The sequence below is a fragment of the Hemitrygon akajei genome, chromosome 22, assembly GCF_048418815.1.
Source record: "Hemitrygon akajei chromosome 22, sHemAka1.3, whole genome shotgun sequence".
Classification (NCBI taxonomy): domain Eukaryota; kingdom Metazoa; phylum Chordata; class Chondrichthyes; order Myliobatiformes; family Dasyatidae; genus Hemitrygon; species Hemitrygon akajei.
In genome coordinates, this window is record NC_133145.1 from 56137437 (window position 1) to 56157557 (window position 20121).

The 20121-nt window shown below is 41.4% G+C and overlaps 1 protein-coding gene across 1 annotated transcript in view; it reads left to right on the forward strand.

Annotated features, from left to right (window-relative positions):
* Positions 1-20121, forward strand: part of rptor (regulatory associated protein of MTOR, complex 1) — a 483948-nt gene that overhangs the window by 444371 nt on the left and 19456 nt on the right. The window contains exons 29-32 of the mRNA XM_073026287.1: positions 8866-8972; positions 16190-16317; positions 18982-19068; positions 19465-19581. Coding sequence (XP_072882388.1) covers positions 8866-8972; positions 16190-16317; positions 18982-19068; positions 19465-19581 — 439 coding nt within the window. The remainder of the gene's footprint in view (positions 1-8865; positions 8973-16189; positions 16318-18981; positions 19069-19464; positions 19582-20121) is intronic.

The following is a 20121-nucleotide window of genomic DNA, read 5'->3' on the forward strand; positions in this document are numbered from 1 at the left end:
TCTTGAGGCAACACCTCTTGAAGATGTTCTCAATGGTGGAGAGATCTGTGCCTGTAATTAAGCTACAACCCTCCACAGCCTCTTCCGATCTTGCGCATTGTTTTCTTTTGCATGTTGGTTGCTTGTCGGTCTTTGTGCGTAGTTTTTCATTGATTCTATTGTATTTCTTTACTCAACTGTGAATGCCTGCAAGAAAATGAATCTCAGGGTAGTATTTGGTGACATATCCATACTTTGATGATGAGTTGACTTTGAACTTTGGAGCATCCATATTAGACTGTGAGGCAACTGGTCAGAATGTTCTCCACATCTGTAGAAGTGCACACTTCTGTTGTTTAGCAATTTCTATGATGGCTTACTTTTTCAAACAAAAACTTATTTCCTAAACAGAGTTTCTCAGCAATATTTCTAATCATAGTGCACTCATAAAGTTTGCAGCCTCTAACCATTATCTAGGTGCTTTCATAAATGAAGATGTTGTGCTGAAATTAAAGATGGTTGACTGCAGTGTATTGTTGCTCCTGCCAGTCTGTTAATCTTGGGAGTACTCGGCAATCTTCCACTTTCTGCTTATAAACGTCAGTAATCATGTTTGGATCTTTTGAAATCTAGATTAATTATGCATAATTAAAAATCTATTAACTCGTTCTTTTTAAATAGCTTCAGTACCTATTTTGACAAATTTGCAACAACCCCATTGGGTGTTCTTCTGCCTCCTGGTTGCCCCCCCACCCCGTTTCCAATTGGCTTGTCTGAAAATATCATTGACTTCCATCCCATAAAATAAATGTATGTAAGGCTCAATTCTTAAAATATTTTGTCAGTCTAATGGTGTTTTCACTGCAGGTATAACCTAATCAAAATGCAATTATATGGAGTACAACCACAACAGCAATGCTGGAAATAATCAGCAGGGCAGGAAACATCTGTGAAAAGAAAAGGAATTAATGTTTCAGATTTATAAAATTTCATGAGAACAAGGAAGAGTTAGAAGATGCATCAACGTATCTTTAAGGGTCTTGCTTATTTTCCGCCGGTGGCAGAGTAGAGAAACATCCCTACCAAAGGAGGTGTAAGGTCACTCCGCTAACCTGCAGGTCGCCCTTGGGCAAGGTGTACCACCTGCTTAGCCTCCCGATCTGGGTCATGTGAAGCTATAGGAGCAGGTGGTGGAGGGTCATATGAGCAGCTGGTGCATGTCACAAGTCCTGGTTATGCAACCGCTGTTGCCAGGCAGACAGTCTCTGAAGGGTATTGATAATGGCTGGAGTGACCTGTCTTGTAAAGAGACTGCCCAGAAGAAGGCAGTGGCAAGCCACTTTTGTAGAAAATTGACCAGGTCAAATGACCTTGATCACTATGTTGTACAACGTAATGATGGTGACTTATATTCCAAAGCCTTAAACACCTTTACCTCTCTCTCTAAAATGCTCCTCAAAACCTACTGTACCTCCTTAGCTAAGTCTTTACTAAAATGTCTGATATGGTCTGTTATCACATTCTGTTTGCTATCACTCCAGTGAATTGTCTAGGAATGGCAGCACAGTAGCATAATGGTTAGCGTAAGGCTCTTACAGCATCAACAACCCGTATTCAGTTCCGCCACTGTCTATAAGGACTTTGTACGTTCTCCCGTGACGGCATGGATTTCCTCCAGATGCTTCAGTTTCCTCCCACATTCCAGAAACGAGTTAGTGTGTCACACTGGTGTAAATAGACAGTGTGGTTCATTGGGCTAGAAAGGGCCTGTTACGGTGCTGTATCTTGAAATAAAATAAAATGATGTTTTGTTATAGATATAGTTGACAAAAGCAAGTGGTTGCAACAATATTTACTTACCAGTAGGAAAGTTTAATTGTCAACGAGAATCTAAAATCGTCATTTTCAAGATTTGTTGATTGTATAGAGGTGTACACCAGAAATAAACTCCAGTGAGGGTGCAGAGGATGGTTCCTGGGACAGAGAATCTCAGATATGAGGAGTCCAAGGAAGACCGGGTTTGTTTTCCGTGAAGTAGAGGTGGCTGAGGGGTAATGTGATGGAGGTCCACAAAACCATGAAATGCATTAAATAGGACTGACATTGATAACTGTTTTCTTATTGTACACCTTCTGTGACCAGTTAAGAAGCAAGAAAGAGGTTTAGAGGGGATATAGGAAAGACTTCTCTGCCCAGAGTTGGGAATGCTCTGCTAAAAGGGTGATAGAGGCAGAGATTTGCACAACAGTTAAGAATCCAGATGAACAGCTGCATTGTCAAAACCAGACAGTGGTAACCTGGTACATCTTGATCAACATGGGCGGGTTGGGCTGAATCACCTGTTTCTGTACAGTGTGACTCTGTGACGACTTGCAGAGAATGACGGTGATAAAAATCTCTCACTTTTGCCACAGTTAAAAAGACTCAAGCCCAAGGTCAACTGTCTGTGATTAGAAACAAAATAACTCAAGTAATTTAAGAATAGGATCTCATTATCCACGCTGTTGATATCACCTCATTTTTCACTTTGTGACTTAAATGACAACTCGTTGAGAATTTTTGACATGACATACTGTTTTAATGGAGGGTCACACAATGTGAGCTAACCAAGCTGTGATCTAGCTGTGTATCGTAATCCCTGAGGTGACAGTGAATGCCAACTAGCAGAGAATAATTTGTAGCTTGTCTGGGTTAGGTATCTTTGATAAGGTGCAAAATGTAGCACAAAGCATATACACTTAGAGGCCATTTTATTAGGTACAGGGATGGAATCCTCTGGCCTTCTGCTGCTGTGGCCCATCCACTTCAAGGTTCAATGTGTTGTGCATTCAGAGAAGCTCTTCTGCACACCATTGTAACATGTGGTTGATATTGAGTTACTATCACCTTCCTGTCAGTTTGAACCAGTTTGCCCATTCTCCTCTGACCTCTCTCACTAACAAGGCATTTTCAACAACAGAACTGCTGCTCACTGGGTATTTTTTGCTTTTTCACACCATTCTCTGTAAACTCTAGAGACAGTTATCCATGAAAATCCCAGGAGATCAGCAGCTTTTGAGATGCTCAAACCACGCCATCTGGTGCCAACAATCATTCCAAGGTCAAAGTCACTTAGATCACATTTCTTTCCCATTCTGATGTTTGGTCTGAACAACCACTGAACCTCTTGACTACATCTTCATGCTTTTATGCATTGAGTTATTTTGCCAACAGGAAAGCTTAATTGTCAACAGAATCAAAAATCGTCATTTTCAAGATTTGTTGATTGTATGGAGGTTTACACACCAGGAATGAACTCCAGTGAGGGTGTAGACAATGCTTCCTGGAAGAGATTTGATATTTACACTAATGAACGGATATATAGATGTATCAAATAAAGCGGTCACAAAATATATATTTGTGTGAGTGTTGCAGTTAGAGTGTCATCTTTTCTGCACTCTCGTATATACCTACTGCCTCAATAAAGCAACCAACATAATCAGAGACACCACCTACCCTCTCTTCTCTCCCCCTTCATCATTTAGAACATACAAAAGCCAGAAAGCACATACCACCGGACTCGAGGACAGCTTGTATCCTCCTGTTGCAAGATTATTGACCAGTCCCCTAGTAATAACACAGGCCCTTAATCTCAAAATCTACCTTGTTTATGGCTTTGCACCTTCTTGTCTGCTGGCACTTCACTTTCTCTGTAACTGTAGCATTATAGTTTGGATATAGTTTTCCCTTCCCTTGTACTACCTCAGCGCACCATTGTAATGAAATGATCAGTATGGATAACATACAAACAAAAGGTTTTTTTGCTGTGCTTCGATACATGTGATAATAATAAAGCAATTTGCCAATTTTACTCAAATTCAAGAATGAATGTCTTGAGAGCCCAAAGAAAACATTAATTCCTTAATAAAAATTCCACATTTTTAAATGCAGTGCATTTTAAGTCATAAGACATGGGAGCAGAATTAGGCCATTCAGCCCATTGAGTCTGCTCCAGCATGCCATCATGGCTGACTTACTATCCCATTCTCCTGCTTTCTCTGCATAACCTTTGACACCTTGACTAATCAAGAACCTGTCAAACTCTGCTTTAAATATGCTTAATGACCTGGCCTCTACAGCTGCCTATGGCAATGAATTGCACAAATTCACTATCCTTTGACAGATGAAATGAATATTATTGCAAGAAAATATGACGTGTGGACTAAGTGAACACTTTTTACTGTGCAGCAACAATAAATTGAACATGCTGGGCGTGGGCCATCCCTCAGTTCTCACTACTAAGGTCATTTAGTTTGACATTTGGCGCCATGGTAGCGTAGCGATTCATGTGATGCTAATACAGCACCAGCGACCTGGGATCAGTTCCCACCACTGTCTGCGAGGAGTTTGTGCGTTCCCCATGTGGGTACTTCAGTTTCCTCCCCCATTTCAAAGATGTACAGATTGGTAGGGTGCAGTTGGGTTGGAAGGGTCTGTCACCTTGTTGTATCCCTAAATTAAATAACCAAAATAAAGCAAAATCTTCTCAACGTACTCATATTTACTAGTTCATGAAGTGGATTTATTCCATTCAGTAAAGAAATTGTTCTTAAAAAGCACGCAAACTAGCATTATTAATACAAGCAGTGGTGGGGCTCATCACCAACAGTAATGAGACAACCTACAGACAGGTGGTGGAGAGCTTGAGAACATAGGAGATGATTATCAACTTCAGGAGAACTCCCACCATTCACACCCCTCTTTACATCAACAGTACAGCAATGGAAACTGCGAGCAGTTTCAACCTCCTGAAAGTGCCCATCACACACAACCTTTCACGGTCCCAGAGCACATCCTACACAGACAGGAAAGCTCACCAATGCCTCTACTTTCTGAGGAGGCTGAAGAGAGCTGGACTTGGAACATTTATGCTCACATCATTCTACAGATGCACAGTGCAAGGCATCCTAACAAGCTGCATTTCTGCATTGTACAGAAACTGCACTAGAGCAGACAGGAAGAGTCAAAACTGCCCACTGCATCACTGGCATTAGCCTAACCACATTCAAGGGCATGTACATAGAAGGGGGCTGTAAAAGGGCCAGTAACATCATGAAGGATCTCACCCACCCGCTCATGGATTGTTTGTCCCACTCCCATCAGGGAGGAGGCTACAGAGCATCCACAACAGGTCCACCAGATTCAAAAACAGTTACCTTCCCCAAGCAGTAAGGCTGAGCAACACCTCCACTCATTAACCCCACCACTACTTTATTGTTTCCCATCAGTCACCTTATGTATATAAGCTATTTATGTGTTTATATTTACTGTGTATTTTGTATTATTATTATTGTTTACCTTATCTTTTGTGCTTTGTTTCTGTGATTGATCCGGAGTAACATTTATTTCGTTCTCCTTATATTTGTGTGCACAAAATGACTTTAAACAATCTTGAATCTTGAAATGGCTGTAAATATATTCGCAAATAAAGCATTTCCTAGAAGGTTACCTTCCTGGGTGTGGACTCTTGGTCAGAATTGAAAAATATCAAACAATGGTATGAAGGGAAGGGACCGGAATGCTTTAGATTCAGAATGTGATTTGTCATTTGGGAACCTAGAGACCCAGGCCATAAATCCTCAAAGCCAGCGCACCAGGAAGAGAAACTGTGGAGATGGTTTAGTTCTTTGGTTTTGTTTATTACTTAAATATGTAAAAAAATGTATTGATGACATGCTTGTTGAAGGTGGCATAAAACATTCATCTAGCTATGTTGTTTCCAAGCAAGCAAGTTGCCATGAAATGTTGCAAGTGAGATAAATCAAGTATAGATATGCCTTTTGAGTTATTTAAATTAATTTTTATACACTGCTGCTGTGTAGTTGTGTTCTATACACTGCTGGAATAACTACCAACAAATGGCAGGCTCTTCCTTGAATAGCCATGTTTAATTGTAGTAGCCTTAACTCCGAGAGTCCAAATCTGAAGTAGTAAATAGTTCAATGGCTAGGTAGATAAATCTGCTCAGGCAGTGCATCATGAATAGTGTAGGAGCTCTGCTTTGGCTCTTAAAACCTTTTATTTTGTGTGGGTGGTTTGTGGTGCTGTACGAATTAATCAGTTACAACACAGTGCTCATACTCATCAGCAGGAGTTCTACAGGGAATCCCCAGTCTTCAGCACATTACCCGCCCACACTCTGCATGCATCATGAGTAGGATGCCCGAAGGAATTTTAAACAGTGCATTTCTTTACATTTCTTTTTAGCTTGTATTAGTATTAAATACTGAATGCTCCGGGGTGCAGGACATTAATATATTTATGTTGTGTTCTGCACTACAATGATGGGGTAGGGCTGCAGTTCTCTGCCATTATTAATTGTGCTTCCAGATTTCAATCAACCACATACCTTCAGGAAATTAAAGAAAATTTGCTGTCTCGCTCTTCTTTCCCCATCTACCTTCTCCACCCCACTTCCCCTCCCTTTCTCCCCTTCTTCCTTCCCCCACTCTCCCTCTCCCTCCCCTCTCCCTCTCTCTTCCCCCTCCCTTCCCCCTTCCCCCTTCCCCGCCTCACCATCCCCCTTTCCCCCCTCTCCCTTCCCCACCTCACCATCCCCCTTCCCCCCCCTCCCTTCCCCTCCCTCGCTTCTCCCTTACCCCCCACCCTCAAAGACTGAGGATCATCATGGTAGCAGAAAATTCCAAACATTTATAACTCTCTGAGCACAACGTTTGCCATCTTCTCTGTGCTGGATGGTTGTTCCCATATCCCAAGGCAAGGCTCACTGTTTCTGGATTCCAGCATATAGGCTTCCCAGCGCCAACCCTGATTATATACTCTCACCTTTGCATATCTGTGAGACTGCCTATCATTCCACTAAACTCCAGTAAGCATATACCAGTCTTCATCAATCTCGCTTCATGGTTCAATTTCAACATTTAAGAGAAGGCTGATAAGTACATAGTTGAAAGGGGTACGGAGGGCTATGGTCCAGGTATAGGCTGATGGTACTTGATAGAATAATAGTTTGGCTCAAACTAGATGGGCCAAAGGGCCTGTTTCTGTGCTGTAGTGTTCTATGACTCTGATTCCTGGAGTCCTTGTAAATCTCTTCTGCACCCCTTTCAGCTTAATCATACTTCTTTTCCTATAACAGGGTGACTAAAACTGAACAGTGTGGCCACATCATCATCTTGTACAACCAGAGAACCTGTCTAAGTTTCTGCAGTCCTCCTCACAGCACTCTCTCCCAACCAGCTTTACATCATCACATAATTCTGTACCAACGGGCTTCAAAAATATTACAAGCTGAATTAATGGAAGGTTTCCATAAACGTAATGGAAAAACAAGACAGAAATATCATCCTTCTGTCATGTTTGAATCATCTCTGGTTAAAAGAAATGCAAACTGCTGCCAGAGGTGATGATTTAAGCAGATACATTAGGGACATTTAAAAGTCTCTTAGATAGGCACATGAATGAAAGACAAATGGAGGGCTATGTGGGAGGGAAGGGTTAGATTGATCTTGGAGTAGGTTAAAGGGTCACCAGTACAAAGTGGGCCAAAGGGCCAGTAGTGTACTTTACTGTTCTATGTTCTAAACCATTTTGATTAAAGAAAACAGCTTAAGTAGTAGAATACATATTTCTGTAACTTTCTTTGTCTGCAAGTACATCTTGACTCACTTAACGTATCAAGTTGTGATCATCATTACAGATGTTATGCGTTAAATGTCAGGCAAAATTCACGATTTATATTGTAAAGTGAGAATCGCTTTTGCTATGTTAGTATAGATTATTTTTCTTTTAAATCGAGATTAAGTTAAATAGTTGAACATTTCTGTAAAAGATTCTTAAAAAGCCTGCAAGGTTCAGTTATTTTGTCAAAAGTTACCAAAAAGTGAATTTAAGTAATCAAATACTGGCTTAACAGCTTAGGGCAACATCTGTGATAAGGGAAGCAGAATGAATGTTCACCTAATAAGCCATCTTTAGAACTATGGGTTAGATTAGATTACCTTTACTTGCCACGTGAACATCAGAATATTCAGTGAAATGCATTGCTTACATCATCATTAGCGATATGCGACAGCCCATAAACGTCGCCACATTTCCAGTACCGACGTAGCCTGCCCCCAACTCACTAACACTAACCATATGTCTTTAGAATGTGGCAGGAAACCAGAGTACCCATAGGAAACCCACGCGGTCATGGGGAGATCACGTCCTTCCAGACAGCAGTGGGAATCGAACCCTGATCAATGATCTCTGGTGCTGTGAAGCGATTGTGCTACCGTGCCGTCCCCGGAAGGGAAAAAGACAAGTTGGTTTTAAATTGATGAGAAGGTAGGGAGGGATGTGTAGGGCAGTCTCTAGTGGTGGGTTTCCTCTGATGTTCGTGGAAATCACAAAATTATTGCTATTTGTTTAATTTCACTGACAATATCTGATCTGCCATTTTGTGGCTTTTATGTGCCTCTTTTATTCTCCCTGTCTAACTGCCCACTTTAACCTATTAACCAGATGTCTTCTTGGACAGTTTACCTCCACCACAAACCTACCCTCACACAATCGGAGATATTCCCTTTCTCATATCCATACAAAACCACCATCCTCTCAGGCATTTACAAGAAAATAAAGAAATCCTGTAGAGTTTATGTAAAATTATGCAGAAACAAAGATTGACAATCTACTGTCCACACATGCTGTCTGATCCGCTGAGATCTTCCAGTATTTTCTGCTTTTGTTTTATTTCAGGTTTCCAGCATCTGCAGTTTTGTGTGTTTCTCGATGCTGTTTAGGATGTGATGACGGTGACGGCGAAAATAAAATCTTGCGGTTTAGTCTAAACTACTTTACCATGTGTATGCTGTTCACTCAGTGAAGAGCTTGCTTTCTGTTTAGGTGCTGGAATGGTGGTGGATTGGGAGCAGGAAACTGGTCTCCTAATGACTTCTGGTGATGTTCGCATTATTCGAATCTGGGACACAGACCGAGAGATGAAAGTACAGGTAAACTCTATGCTTAGTGTAACCATCATGTACAGTATTTTAATTTGATGGATTCAAGATTCAAGATTGTATATTGTCATTCTTCAGTACACGAAGGTAAAGGAGAACAAAATGATTTTTACTCCAGATCCGATGCAACATTCAAAAGAGCACAATAAGCATAAAAAAGACAATGAATATAAAGGCAATCCTGCGAAAGAAAATGTATGAGAAACTGTTTGAGTGTGGTTTAGTCTAAACTTCTTTACCATGTTGTATGCTGTTCACTCAGTGAAGAGCTTGCTTTCTGTTTGGGTGTTGGAATGGTGGTGGATTGGAGCAGGAAACTGGTCTCCTAATGACTTCTGGAGATAAAGGCAATCCTGTGAAACAAACTGTATGAGTAACTGTTTGAGCATGGTTGTGTATACGGTACGCAAGATTAGCTTATATACATAGGCTGATTGTACATAAACTGACACTGGGTGCAGGAGTATCTGTACATTAGGTGGCTGACAGGAAATGGTAAAGTGACTCTGGGCAAGGGGAACTCTTCCAGGTAGCAGCAGGGCATCTGAACACATGGGATAGTGATAGATGAGGTGTAGAGTGTATGCATAAAGGGGCAGTACATGGGGGGAATGGATGAAGGCTGCTGAGGGGCTGTGGAGAGGAGTGGCTGCTACGGATGTAATGGTGCTGGGGTGGACGTGTTGACCAGCCTGACAGCTTGGGGGAGGCAACAATATTACATGAAGAGCTATTACTGATTGAATGTTTTTGTCCTATGTGTCCACTATATGTTACTATTGTTGAGATGCATTCCTAACCTGATCTTAAACACGAGAGGTTCTGCAGATGCTGGAAATCCAGAGCAACACAGACAAAATGCTGGAGGAGCTCAGCGGGTCAGGCAGCATCTACGTAAAGGGATATAGAGTCAACGTTTTGGGTCGAGACCCTTCATCAGGACTCTGATGAGTAGCTGCACACGTGTCACATGAATCCAGGACTTTGACTTTCTCAGCAAAATTGCTGCAGATCACCAACAAAAAAGGAACTTAAGAAATTGCTGTCAGTAGTGACTTGATTTACTGATTAATGTTGTCAGTTTATAAACCCGTTGAAGAAACCCCTGTTTCTGATGGAGAGACGTGTATGCTTAACTACAGAGAGTACAAAGTAAGTTCTGCGTACCCCATGGTTGAGACTCACGTGCAGCTGGACTGTCTCCTAGGGGATCGTGCAGCTGTAGATTCTACAGTAGAGAAGTACATTTGGCAGTATTGAATTTAGAAGATCAAAACAAGTGTTTACACTGCCGAATGTTAAAAAAATAAAAACAGAAAATACTGCATCTGCTCAGTAGGTGAGGCAGAATCTGTGGACTGAAAGGTAGAATTAACAATTTAGGTCCATGACCTTCCATCGGAACTTGAAACATTAATTCTGTTTCTCTCTCCATGGACAATACTTGTCCTGCTGTGTGTTTCCAATGTTTTCTGTTTTATTTCAGAATTCCTGTATCTGCAGTATTTTCCTTTGGTTAATCATTAAGAGTTTGATACCACAGGTGAAGCTGAGTTCTTTTTTAAACCGCAGGCCTAAGGTCTCAGAGGCTCAACCTACATTTCAGTTGTTTTTCCTTCTTAACACTATAATGGTTGGCGTAGGTTTGTTGCTTTTTTTTCAGAGTATCATTACCAAGAATCTCGGCAGAACTAATAGTGCACTTAATGGAAGAAGCATAATTAATACAGTGATATAAACATAAAATATTAGAGGAACTCAGCAGGTCAGGCAGCGTTTATAGAGAGGAATGAACAGTTGACGATTGGGCCGAGATCCTTCATCAGGATTCATCAAAAGAGTCCTAATGAAGGCTCTTGACCCAAATATTTGTTCATTGCTCTACATTGATGCTGCCTGACCTGATGAGTTCTTCTAGCATTTTGTGCTTGTTCCTCTGGAGTTACAGCATCTGCAGAATCTCTTGTGTTTGTTAACAAAGCAGTATCCCATTGTGAAAAAGAATCTAGCGCTTTCCCAATGTATATGATGAATAAGCTCTTCTCAGGCTTCCAGCCAGGTACAGGTATCAAATATAACCGACATTTCGATGACAAATTCTGCCATCTTCTTCAGGGATGATGACTGGGTCTGCCGGTGGTATTTATACCCCTTGTAGTCTGTCCCTCCTGATTGGTTAGTCCTCAACCAATTAGGTTTCCACTCTCCCACCTTGTTTACAGTCAAATTCTAGTTCTTATTTAGAGCAAAACCTTTGTCTTTGTTAAACTTATTTTCCTCTAGTTTTATTTTGGTGGCTTCCTTCACCAGGAACTCCTAAAAGTCATTGGCACAGCATAGTAGTTTTGTGCCGTCAAGGTCAATCCTATGGCTATTACAAATGCAGTGTTCTGCTACTGCCAATTTCTTAGGCGAACCCAAACAAATACACCTCCTGTGATCCTTGATGGGGTTTTCCACCGTGCGTCCCATCTGGCCGATATACGCTGCTCCGCTTTCACAGTGAATCCTGTAAACGCCAGCTGACCTGAGTCCCAGGTCATCTTTGACCCACATAAGCTGTAATTTGAGCTTCTTTACGGGTTTGTGGATGGTACTAATCTGGAATTTCTTCAGGATCCTGGCAATCATTCCAGAAACCTTGGAAATATAGGGAAGACAGGCAGTAGCGACAGGTTCCTCCTCGTAGTTAGGTTTCCTGGTTTTTCTTTTGGCCCTTTTAAGGGCTCGATTGATTTCCTTCACCTTGTAGCAATTCTGCAGGAACATCGTGTGTAATCATCTAATTTCCTCGTGGAGACTCTCCAGGTGCAAAATAGTTTTCACGTGGTTAATCGAAGTAGAAAGAACTGCTCTATGTTGGGAGGCATGATGGTGGCTGTTATTGTTAGGTACAGGTCAGTGTGAGTGGGTTTCTAATAGACGCTATACCTGAGGCTATTGCCCAGTTTCCGTCATATTACAATGTCCAGGAATGGGAGGTAACCCTTCTCCATCATAAACTGAATGTTTGGATGTACACTGTTCAGATGGTCTTGGAACTGTTGGACTGCCTGGAGTCCGTGAGGCCACACTACGTAGGTGTCATCGACATATCTGAAGAAGCATTTGGGGTGTAAGGGCAATGAACTCCATGTAGAAATTAGCAATAGCTGGCGATAAGGGCACTCCCATGGCCACTCTGTCCGTTTGTTCATAGTAGTTCCTCCTACAGAGGAAGTATGTCAATGTGTTCAAAAAGGTCAGTGGGACCCTTATCGAACCTTGACTGCAGGAGGGCCAAGCTGTCCCTAATGGGAACTCTCATGAACAGGGACACCGTATTGAAACTAACAATTATGTCCTCATGGTATATGATAAATGTCTTATTCCATAACTCCGTGCCAATAGATCATGTCTACAGTCTGCACTTATTCTCAGAGCTAGTGCCGGTGAATGCCTTGCCAAGGAAAAGGAAAATTGATTTAAAGCTGCAATAATTTTCAGTTCCCCTTCTGCTAAAGAGAGATTTAATTCTATAATTCATGCCCTGTTTAGCTATGGGTATTCAAAGCACACCAGAAGCCTAACTGAAGGTTTATTATTATTGAGTCCTGGAAACCATCGAGGAAGCCAGCCTCCCTTCGTGGACTCTGTATGCTTCTCACTGCCTTGTAAAGCAGCCAGCATACTCAAAACTCCCACCCACCCTGGACATCCTCTCCCTTCCCCCCACCCCTTCCATCAGGCAGAAGATACAAAAGCTTGAAAGCTCCAGGCTCAAGAACAGTTTTTGTCCTGCTGTTATAAGACTATTAAATGCTTCCCTAGAACGATAAGATGAGCTCACGACCTCACAGACTACAGTGCATGCCCTTGCACCTTATTGTCTGCACTTTCTCTGTAACCACATTCTGCACTAGGCTACTGTTTTACCTCAGTGCACTGTTGTAATGAATTGATCTACAGGAACAGTGTGCAGGACAAGTTTCTCACTGTATCTGTGTACATGTCACAAGAAGAAACCAATACAATTTGCCAATTGATGTCTCTTGTTCTTGTATTAGATTGTCCAGGTTATGCAAAAATCTCACAAGCATTATAGCTGATATAGAGTGAGCTTTATCACTTTAGTTCCATTCTATGCAGGATATTTAAATTGTAGGTCAAAGTTCAAAGTAAATTTATTATCGAAGTACATATGCATATTTCACCTTGTACTGCACTGAGATCCACTTTTTTGCAGGCAGGCAGATTCAGATTCAGTTTATTGTCATTTATAAACCACAAATATGATGCAGTTAAAAAATGAGACAACGTTCTCCGGAATGATATCACGAAAAAGCACAAAACAGACCACACAAGAAAAACCACATAACGTTTGGTAATCCCCATTCCAGAGTCCGGAGCGGCTGCTGCTTATCGATATCGCGCTACCGTCTTAGCACGTTCCCCGGAAAGGAACTACAAACCCATCAGACAAACCTAAAGCTACAAGAGCTACACAAAACCACATAGTTACATATAGTTATAGTTAACATATAGTTTCAACAGTGCAGACAATACCATAATTGATAAAAGACTAACTGACAAAGACCACATAATTATAACACATAGTTTCAACAGTGCAAAGCAATACCGTAATCTGATAAAGAGCAGTCCATGGCACGGTTTAAAAGAAAGTCTCAAAAGTCCCGACAGCCCATCATCTCAGTCACGGTAGAACAAAGAAATATAATAGGATCATCGAAAAATCACACACAAAGGCTGACAACCGATGCGCTAAAGAAGAGAAACTGTGCAAATAAATAATATTGAGAACCTGAGTTGTAGAGTCCTTGTAGAATCATAGCTGCAGATATGTAGACTAGTTTCCCTGATGGTTTCCAGGATTCGATAATAATAAACGTTCAGTTAGGCTTCCGGTGTGCTTTCAGTATGTATAGCTAAATGGGGCATCAAAGTGAGACTAGGTTGTGGAATCAGTTCAGTGTTGAGATGAGTGAAGTTATCCACGCTGGTTCAGGAGCCTGATGTTTGAAGGAATCTGAGAAATATCAGTGGCTCAACCCATCTTTCCATCATTAGGATATCCTCATGTCCCCATAGTAACTGATTTGAGGACGCTGCTACATTTTACGGCTATCTAGAGTCACAGTAGGAATAATAATGCACCAACTAGAATTGACATAATACCATTTTGTTGGTTCCTCTGTGGATAACTGATGCAATATCCAGATTAATCCAGTGAGTTAAACTTGGGTTGAGCTACTTGTCAATTCATTAGTAGCTCGCTTTGGGTAGAATTCCCAAATTTTGGAAAATCCGATTTTCCAAATGAATCATGCAAAGCTTTTCTCACCTCAGCTTGCTCAAATACCTGTCTATTATGGCAATATCTGGCTGGAAGCTGAAACAGTTTGCAATATCCTAATGCATGTTTCAACCAAAATAAAGTTTTGCAGGTATAAATACAACAAGAAAATATATTTGTTCAAAAAGTGCCTCTGACAAGATATTATTTGTTCTCTGCCTGGCTGTATTAGTGATTTAATAACCATCCAATTGGACTGCAACCAATGCAAATCTAAAGCCATCCCAAACTCAAGGACTTCTTTTTCTATCTCTTCTTCCACTCACTGTCTCTCTGTCCAGGAAATCTCTTGAATTTAAGCTATATTCCCTCCAGTATCTCTGCCTCCCCGCCCAGCACCTGGTTGAAAGTATCCGCACCAGACAAAATGCCTGTGTGGTGACGTAGGACTTCCCACAAAACTATGAAGTACTGAGCCTGCACAGCCGACTCAGCCCATGGGCAAGTAATCCTTTTTATCCCAACTTTATGCCAGCACTTATAGACATTTTCCATCAGGACTTGCGTTGAGTAGGTGACCTGATAGCAGAACTCTCACTGGCAAGAAATTGTAATCTTATTCTTCTATCCAAAGTACAAAATTATAATAAAACGTGTGTTATTTCACACTCTAACACAGTTGATTTGACTGCCTTGCATAGAATCATTTTCAGTTCATCATCAAAGTCGATGAGATTCAGGATTAGGAAATTCATAATTTGGAGCGTAACATTGTGGTCAACATAGCATTGCGTTGTGCAGCGACCTGGGTTCAATTCTGCCACTGTCTGTAAGGAATTTGTATGTTCTCCCCATGACTGCATGAGCTTCCCTCCACGTTACTAAAGATAAACAGGTTCATTGGTCACTTGGGTGTAATTTGATAGTGTGGGCTTGTTAGGCATGAAGGGCCTGTTACTGTGCTGCATCTTTAAATATACAGTGTAGATAATTAATCAGTCTTTCTAGGAATGAACCCATTTTTAGTGTGCGCTCAGACTTTCTCTGGATTGAAAGGCAGAGTTTATGTAATACCTCTTGTAACCAGACGATGGTTCATCAGTGCTGATCTGTTCTGCTGGTTAGTAAGTGAACAGCTGCCTTCACCAGAGTGCACGATGAGGATCCTGCCCTCTTCTACCTATCTGTAAAGCTCCTTGAATGCAACTAAAATTGCAAAATAATCACGTCTTTGTGTTCCCTTCCCACACCATTCAAAGCTAAAGCTCTTTCTTGTTCTTGGCGTGAATGACATTTAAACTTGAATCTGGTTATGCGTCAGCAACAAGGATAGTGCGGACTGAGTTCTTTGATTTCTCAGTTGCCATGCTTTTTCCTCGAACAGAACCAATGTAGTGAGTTTATTCCCCTTGAAGGTACTCTGCAGGCTTGTGCTCAGCAGGAATTAACTCCAGCATCCTTCCTCAATCAACACCTCCAAACAGAGAATAGCTGATTTGCGGTTTGTGGAATTTGGCACAGATTGGCTGCCACAGTGGAGCCAGCAGAAGATGACAGCATATCACAACGGCAGTGAAGGGGGAGGAAGGGCGGCAGTGACGGGTCCCCGGTCTTCTGGCATTCCATCCTCTGGACCCTGACCCCAGTCTGTCAAGGACCAAGGGGTAGCAGCCCGTGCAACAGCATGCACCCTAACATCCCAGAAAGCTGTTAGGAGAACGTTCTACTTGACTCAAGTGATCACACTACTGCTACTACCCCAAGCTGACCACCACTTTTATTTCCAGAGTAAGAGAAACTGCATTTAAAAAGTAATCCCTTGCCTGTGGAGTTTTTCAAGAAGGTGGCAATCTCTACACACATTGAAATATTTTCCACTTTCTTTCAGCATCACCTGTTTTTGTTTGTTTTGTAGGATATTCCAACTGGGGCAGATAGTTGCGTGACCAGTCTTTCCTGCGATTCCAATCGTTCCCTGATTGTCGGCGGCCTTGGTGATGGTTCAGTTCGTATCTTTGACAGGAGAATGGCTCCTAATGAATGGTAGGTTCTCGTTACCTTGGTTTCGATTTTCTACTCATAGAGCACAGCACAGTGGAGTGTTTGAATCTCGGGCAACCACCCGCTTAACGGCACTGCCGCTGATGTGAATATCATCACAGTCCAGGAGGCAGAGTCATTCCTGAACTTTACGTGAAACTGATTTCTGTTCTGCCTGTCAGTGGTTTCAAGTTAGAGAAAATGCACAACTCTGAGTCATAGTCCCATTTTGGATGCTCTCGCCTGCTGTGGGACTTGTTTAGAAACATTGTTATTCAAAGGACTAGGAAAGATGTCAATAAGATTGACAGAATGCAGAGAAATCTATGAGGATGATGCCAGGACTTCGTATCTGAGATGATACGAGGGAAGATTGAATAGGTTAGGACTTCATTCCCTACAGCATACGAGAATGAGGGGAGATTTGTTTGAGATATACAAAATTATGAGGGGTATCGATAGGCAAAGTGCAAGCAGGCTTTTTTCACTAAGGTTGGGTGAGACTACAATTTGAGGCGAGAAGTGAAACGTTCAAGGGGAACTACTTCACTCGGTGGTGCAAGTGTGGAACGGGCTGCTAGCAGAAGTGGTGAATGTGGATTCAATTTCAGCATTTAAGAGAAATTTGGATAGATACAGGGATATGGAGGACTATGGGATATATAGTTCAGCACACACTAGATGTGTCAAAGGGCCAGTTTCGGTGCTGCAGTGTTCTATGACTCTGTGACTTTATAAGGGTATTGCCTGCTCCAGGTATATGTATTACAATATAAATATGGCCTTAATTCCTTTCAATTTAGGCAATGTTTTTCTTGTTTCTTTATTTTTTAAAATGTTATGAAGAATGTGCAGTAATTCTACTACTGTTTTGAACTGAAAATTAGTTTTTAGAAACATAGAAAACCTACAGCACAATACAGGCCCTTCGGCCCACAAAGCTGTGCCAAACATGACCCTACTGTAGAACTACCTAGGCTTTACCCATAGCCCTCTATTTTACTAAGCTCCATGTAGCCATCCAGAAGTCTCTTTAAAAAAAACTTACCCCTGACATCTCCTCTGTACCTACTTCCAAGCACCTTAAACCTGTGCCCTCTTGTGGCAGCCATTTCAGCCCTGGGAAAAAGCCTCTGACTACCCACACGATCAATGATAGCTTTTGTTTTAGAAACAAAATTAAGCATATAATGGGTTGGAAAGGTACTGTTGCAGTGGTTGAATTCAGTGATAGGGTGGTTTTTAATGTTAAGTGTATTATGTTGCCCATTCAAAAGTTAATAGCGAGTTTCTTGTCTTCTCTTATTCAGTTTTGTTACCCAAACACATTCAAATGCATTTTATGATGTGCATATATTATTTAGGTTTCACGTTTGTTCTGCGAGATGATTCACGTCTGATGCAATTTCAATTTACTTCCAAACAAGAAGAGACGGTGAAGTCAACTTTCATTCACTCTGGTGATATAGATGTCACTGGCAAGGCTAACACCTATTGTACCCAGAATGTGTGACTTGCTAGGCTCTTTCAGAGGCTGAACTCTACCCCATTGGTGGTCTGGAGTCGGATAGCATCCAAATTGTAATTCATAATATCCAAAACAGACTTATTAACCTCAATAGAAGAATCAAAATGCTTCAAAGTCAAATAATTGGTGACTCGTGTAGGATATTATCATGGCCAGCTTGTGCATCAGGATGAAATTAATGAGCACTTTCATCCAGAGAATATTCCTATTCTGTCTTGAATATCAGTGCACATAAACAAGAAGATGAGGTCTTGGCTTTAAATCTCCTCCAAATGTCTCTTCCAGTGATAATGTAATTTCCTTCTTAGTGACAATAGAAACTGCTGGGGATATACAACAGGTCAGGCAGCATCTAGGGAGAGAGAATATTTCAGGTCAATGAATCTTCATCAGCACTAGCTGGTCTCTGCTTCACATTCAAATCCCAAATCTGTTAGCGTTGACCTGGGTTGTTGATTAAGTGATGATAAAACTTTGCTTAAGATTTCCATGTCTTATAAATAAATTCTGCTAAACTCAACTCAGAAAATAATTGTTTGTGTATGAGAACTTCATTAACCTAGCAATTAATATTTCTAAACATTGATTTCTTTAAAACATTGCTCTTTCACCTGATTTAAGATGAAGATGACAGAGGAGTAATCCAATTTCCTGGCATTTGGTGTGCCATTAAGTGAAAATGATTAGTCACAGTTTAATTCAATTGCCATGAGTCCCCATTCCATAATGTAGCACTAAATAATCATGGATTCTTAAAGCATAGAAAGAGGTTCTTCAGCCCATCCTGTCTGTGCCAGCCACTGCACTTGCCTACATTCAGCTGCATTTGGCCCATGGAGTTCAATAGTTGTTGATGAGAAAAAGAGATATCTTTTTACTTCAGAGAGGAGTCATTTGTACTTAAAGATGTATCTTAGGACATTAGGAGTTTAACCCTCATTCCAAGATGTACTGGGTCTGACGTGACAATAATGAATAAAAATAATGGGCAGAGTTGGTGAAGTTTCTCACGTGTCAGCACTGACTCCCCTCCGCCCCCAACTTGATAAGCACAATATCCTTAATATCCTGATGTGTTCTGTACCCTGTTCTGAAATGGAATGATAACCTGGCTGTGGACATTGTGATTGCTTCCACAGCCGTGTAATGACCTACAGGGAACATTCTGCATGGGTAGTAAAAACCTATTTACAGAAGTCCTCAAAAGGCAATATCATCGCTGTGAGGTAACACAAGATTTCTGTTTCTTTTTGATGAAATGACAATTTGATCTTCCAGAGATACTTCAAATGCATATAATTACATCTGTAATGAGTTTGTAATATGTTGTGAATTATTTAACTTGAGATGAGACTAATTGTTAATTAAATATCTCTGGATATTTCTTTAATTGAATGAGACAGGAGCTTTGTTTTTTTTTAAATTTAATATTGCAGCTGTGTGTGTTTGAGCATTGTCATCGCAGGGGAAGCTCATTTATAATTTGTTAATTGGGTAAAGTTAGTGAAATATTAGCTGGATTGTAGTTGCTATACTAATCAGCAGCAAACTGTTTCTTGCATGTTGTCCTTCTCAAAGAAATTGGTGACACTTCATATCCTCTCCCTTGTTCAATTGTTAAGTGTAAATGGAGATGTGAGGTTCTTTGACCCACGGAAGACGGATTCATACAATATTATCCAGACGGTAAAAGGGCTGACAGCGCTGGACTTCCATCCTCAAGCTAATCTGTTTGCTTGGTAAGTGACTTCAACATTATTTCCATTAATACAGGTGAATCAACAGATTGGACCTTTATTCATTTGCCAAGCAGAAGGAATAAACATTCATAGGACACGATGGCATTAGCTTCATTTCAGGATTCAAGTGCATTTGTCACGTGTACATCAAAACACACAGGGAGATGTGGTGTTTGTGTTAACGACCGGCAAGGTTAACGAGGGTGTGCTGGGGATAGTCGCCACACACATTCACACCAATGTGCTGCTGATGGCAGCACGACCCGGAAGATGGGTTCCTGCGGTGTTCTGGAGGATTCACTGAGCCAGCTTGACAAGTACGGGCCGAATTGAGGCAGCCGGGCCTGGACCTGAGAACAAGGAATGAGCAATGTTTGACTGTTGCTGGACAGATTGGGGTTGAATTGAAGTGGCAGGGCCCAGGCCCGAGAGCAAGGAATCAGCCGATGTTTCGCTGATTTAAGCGCAGGGTCAGAATTGAAAAGATCAGGGTGTCAGAGCCAGAAATGAGGAATGGGCCAGTGTTCAGCTCGCTGCTCC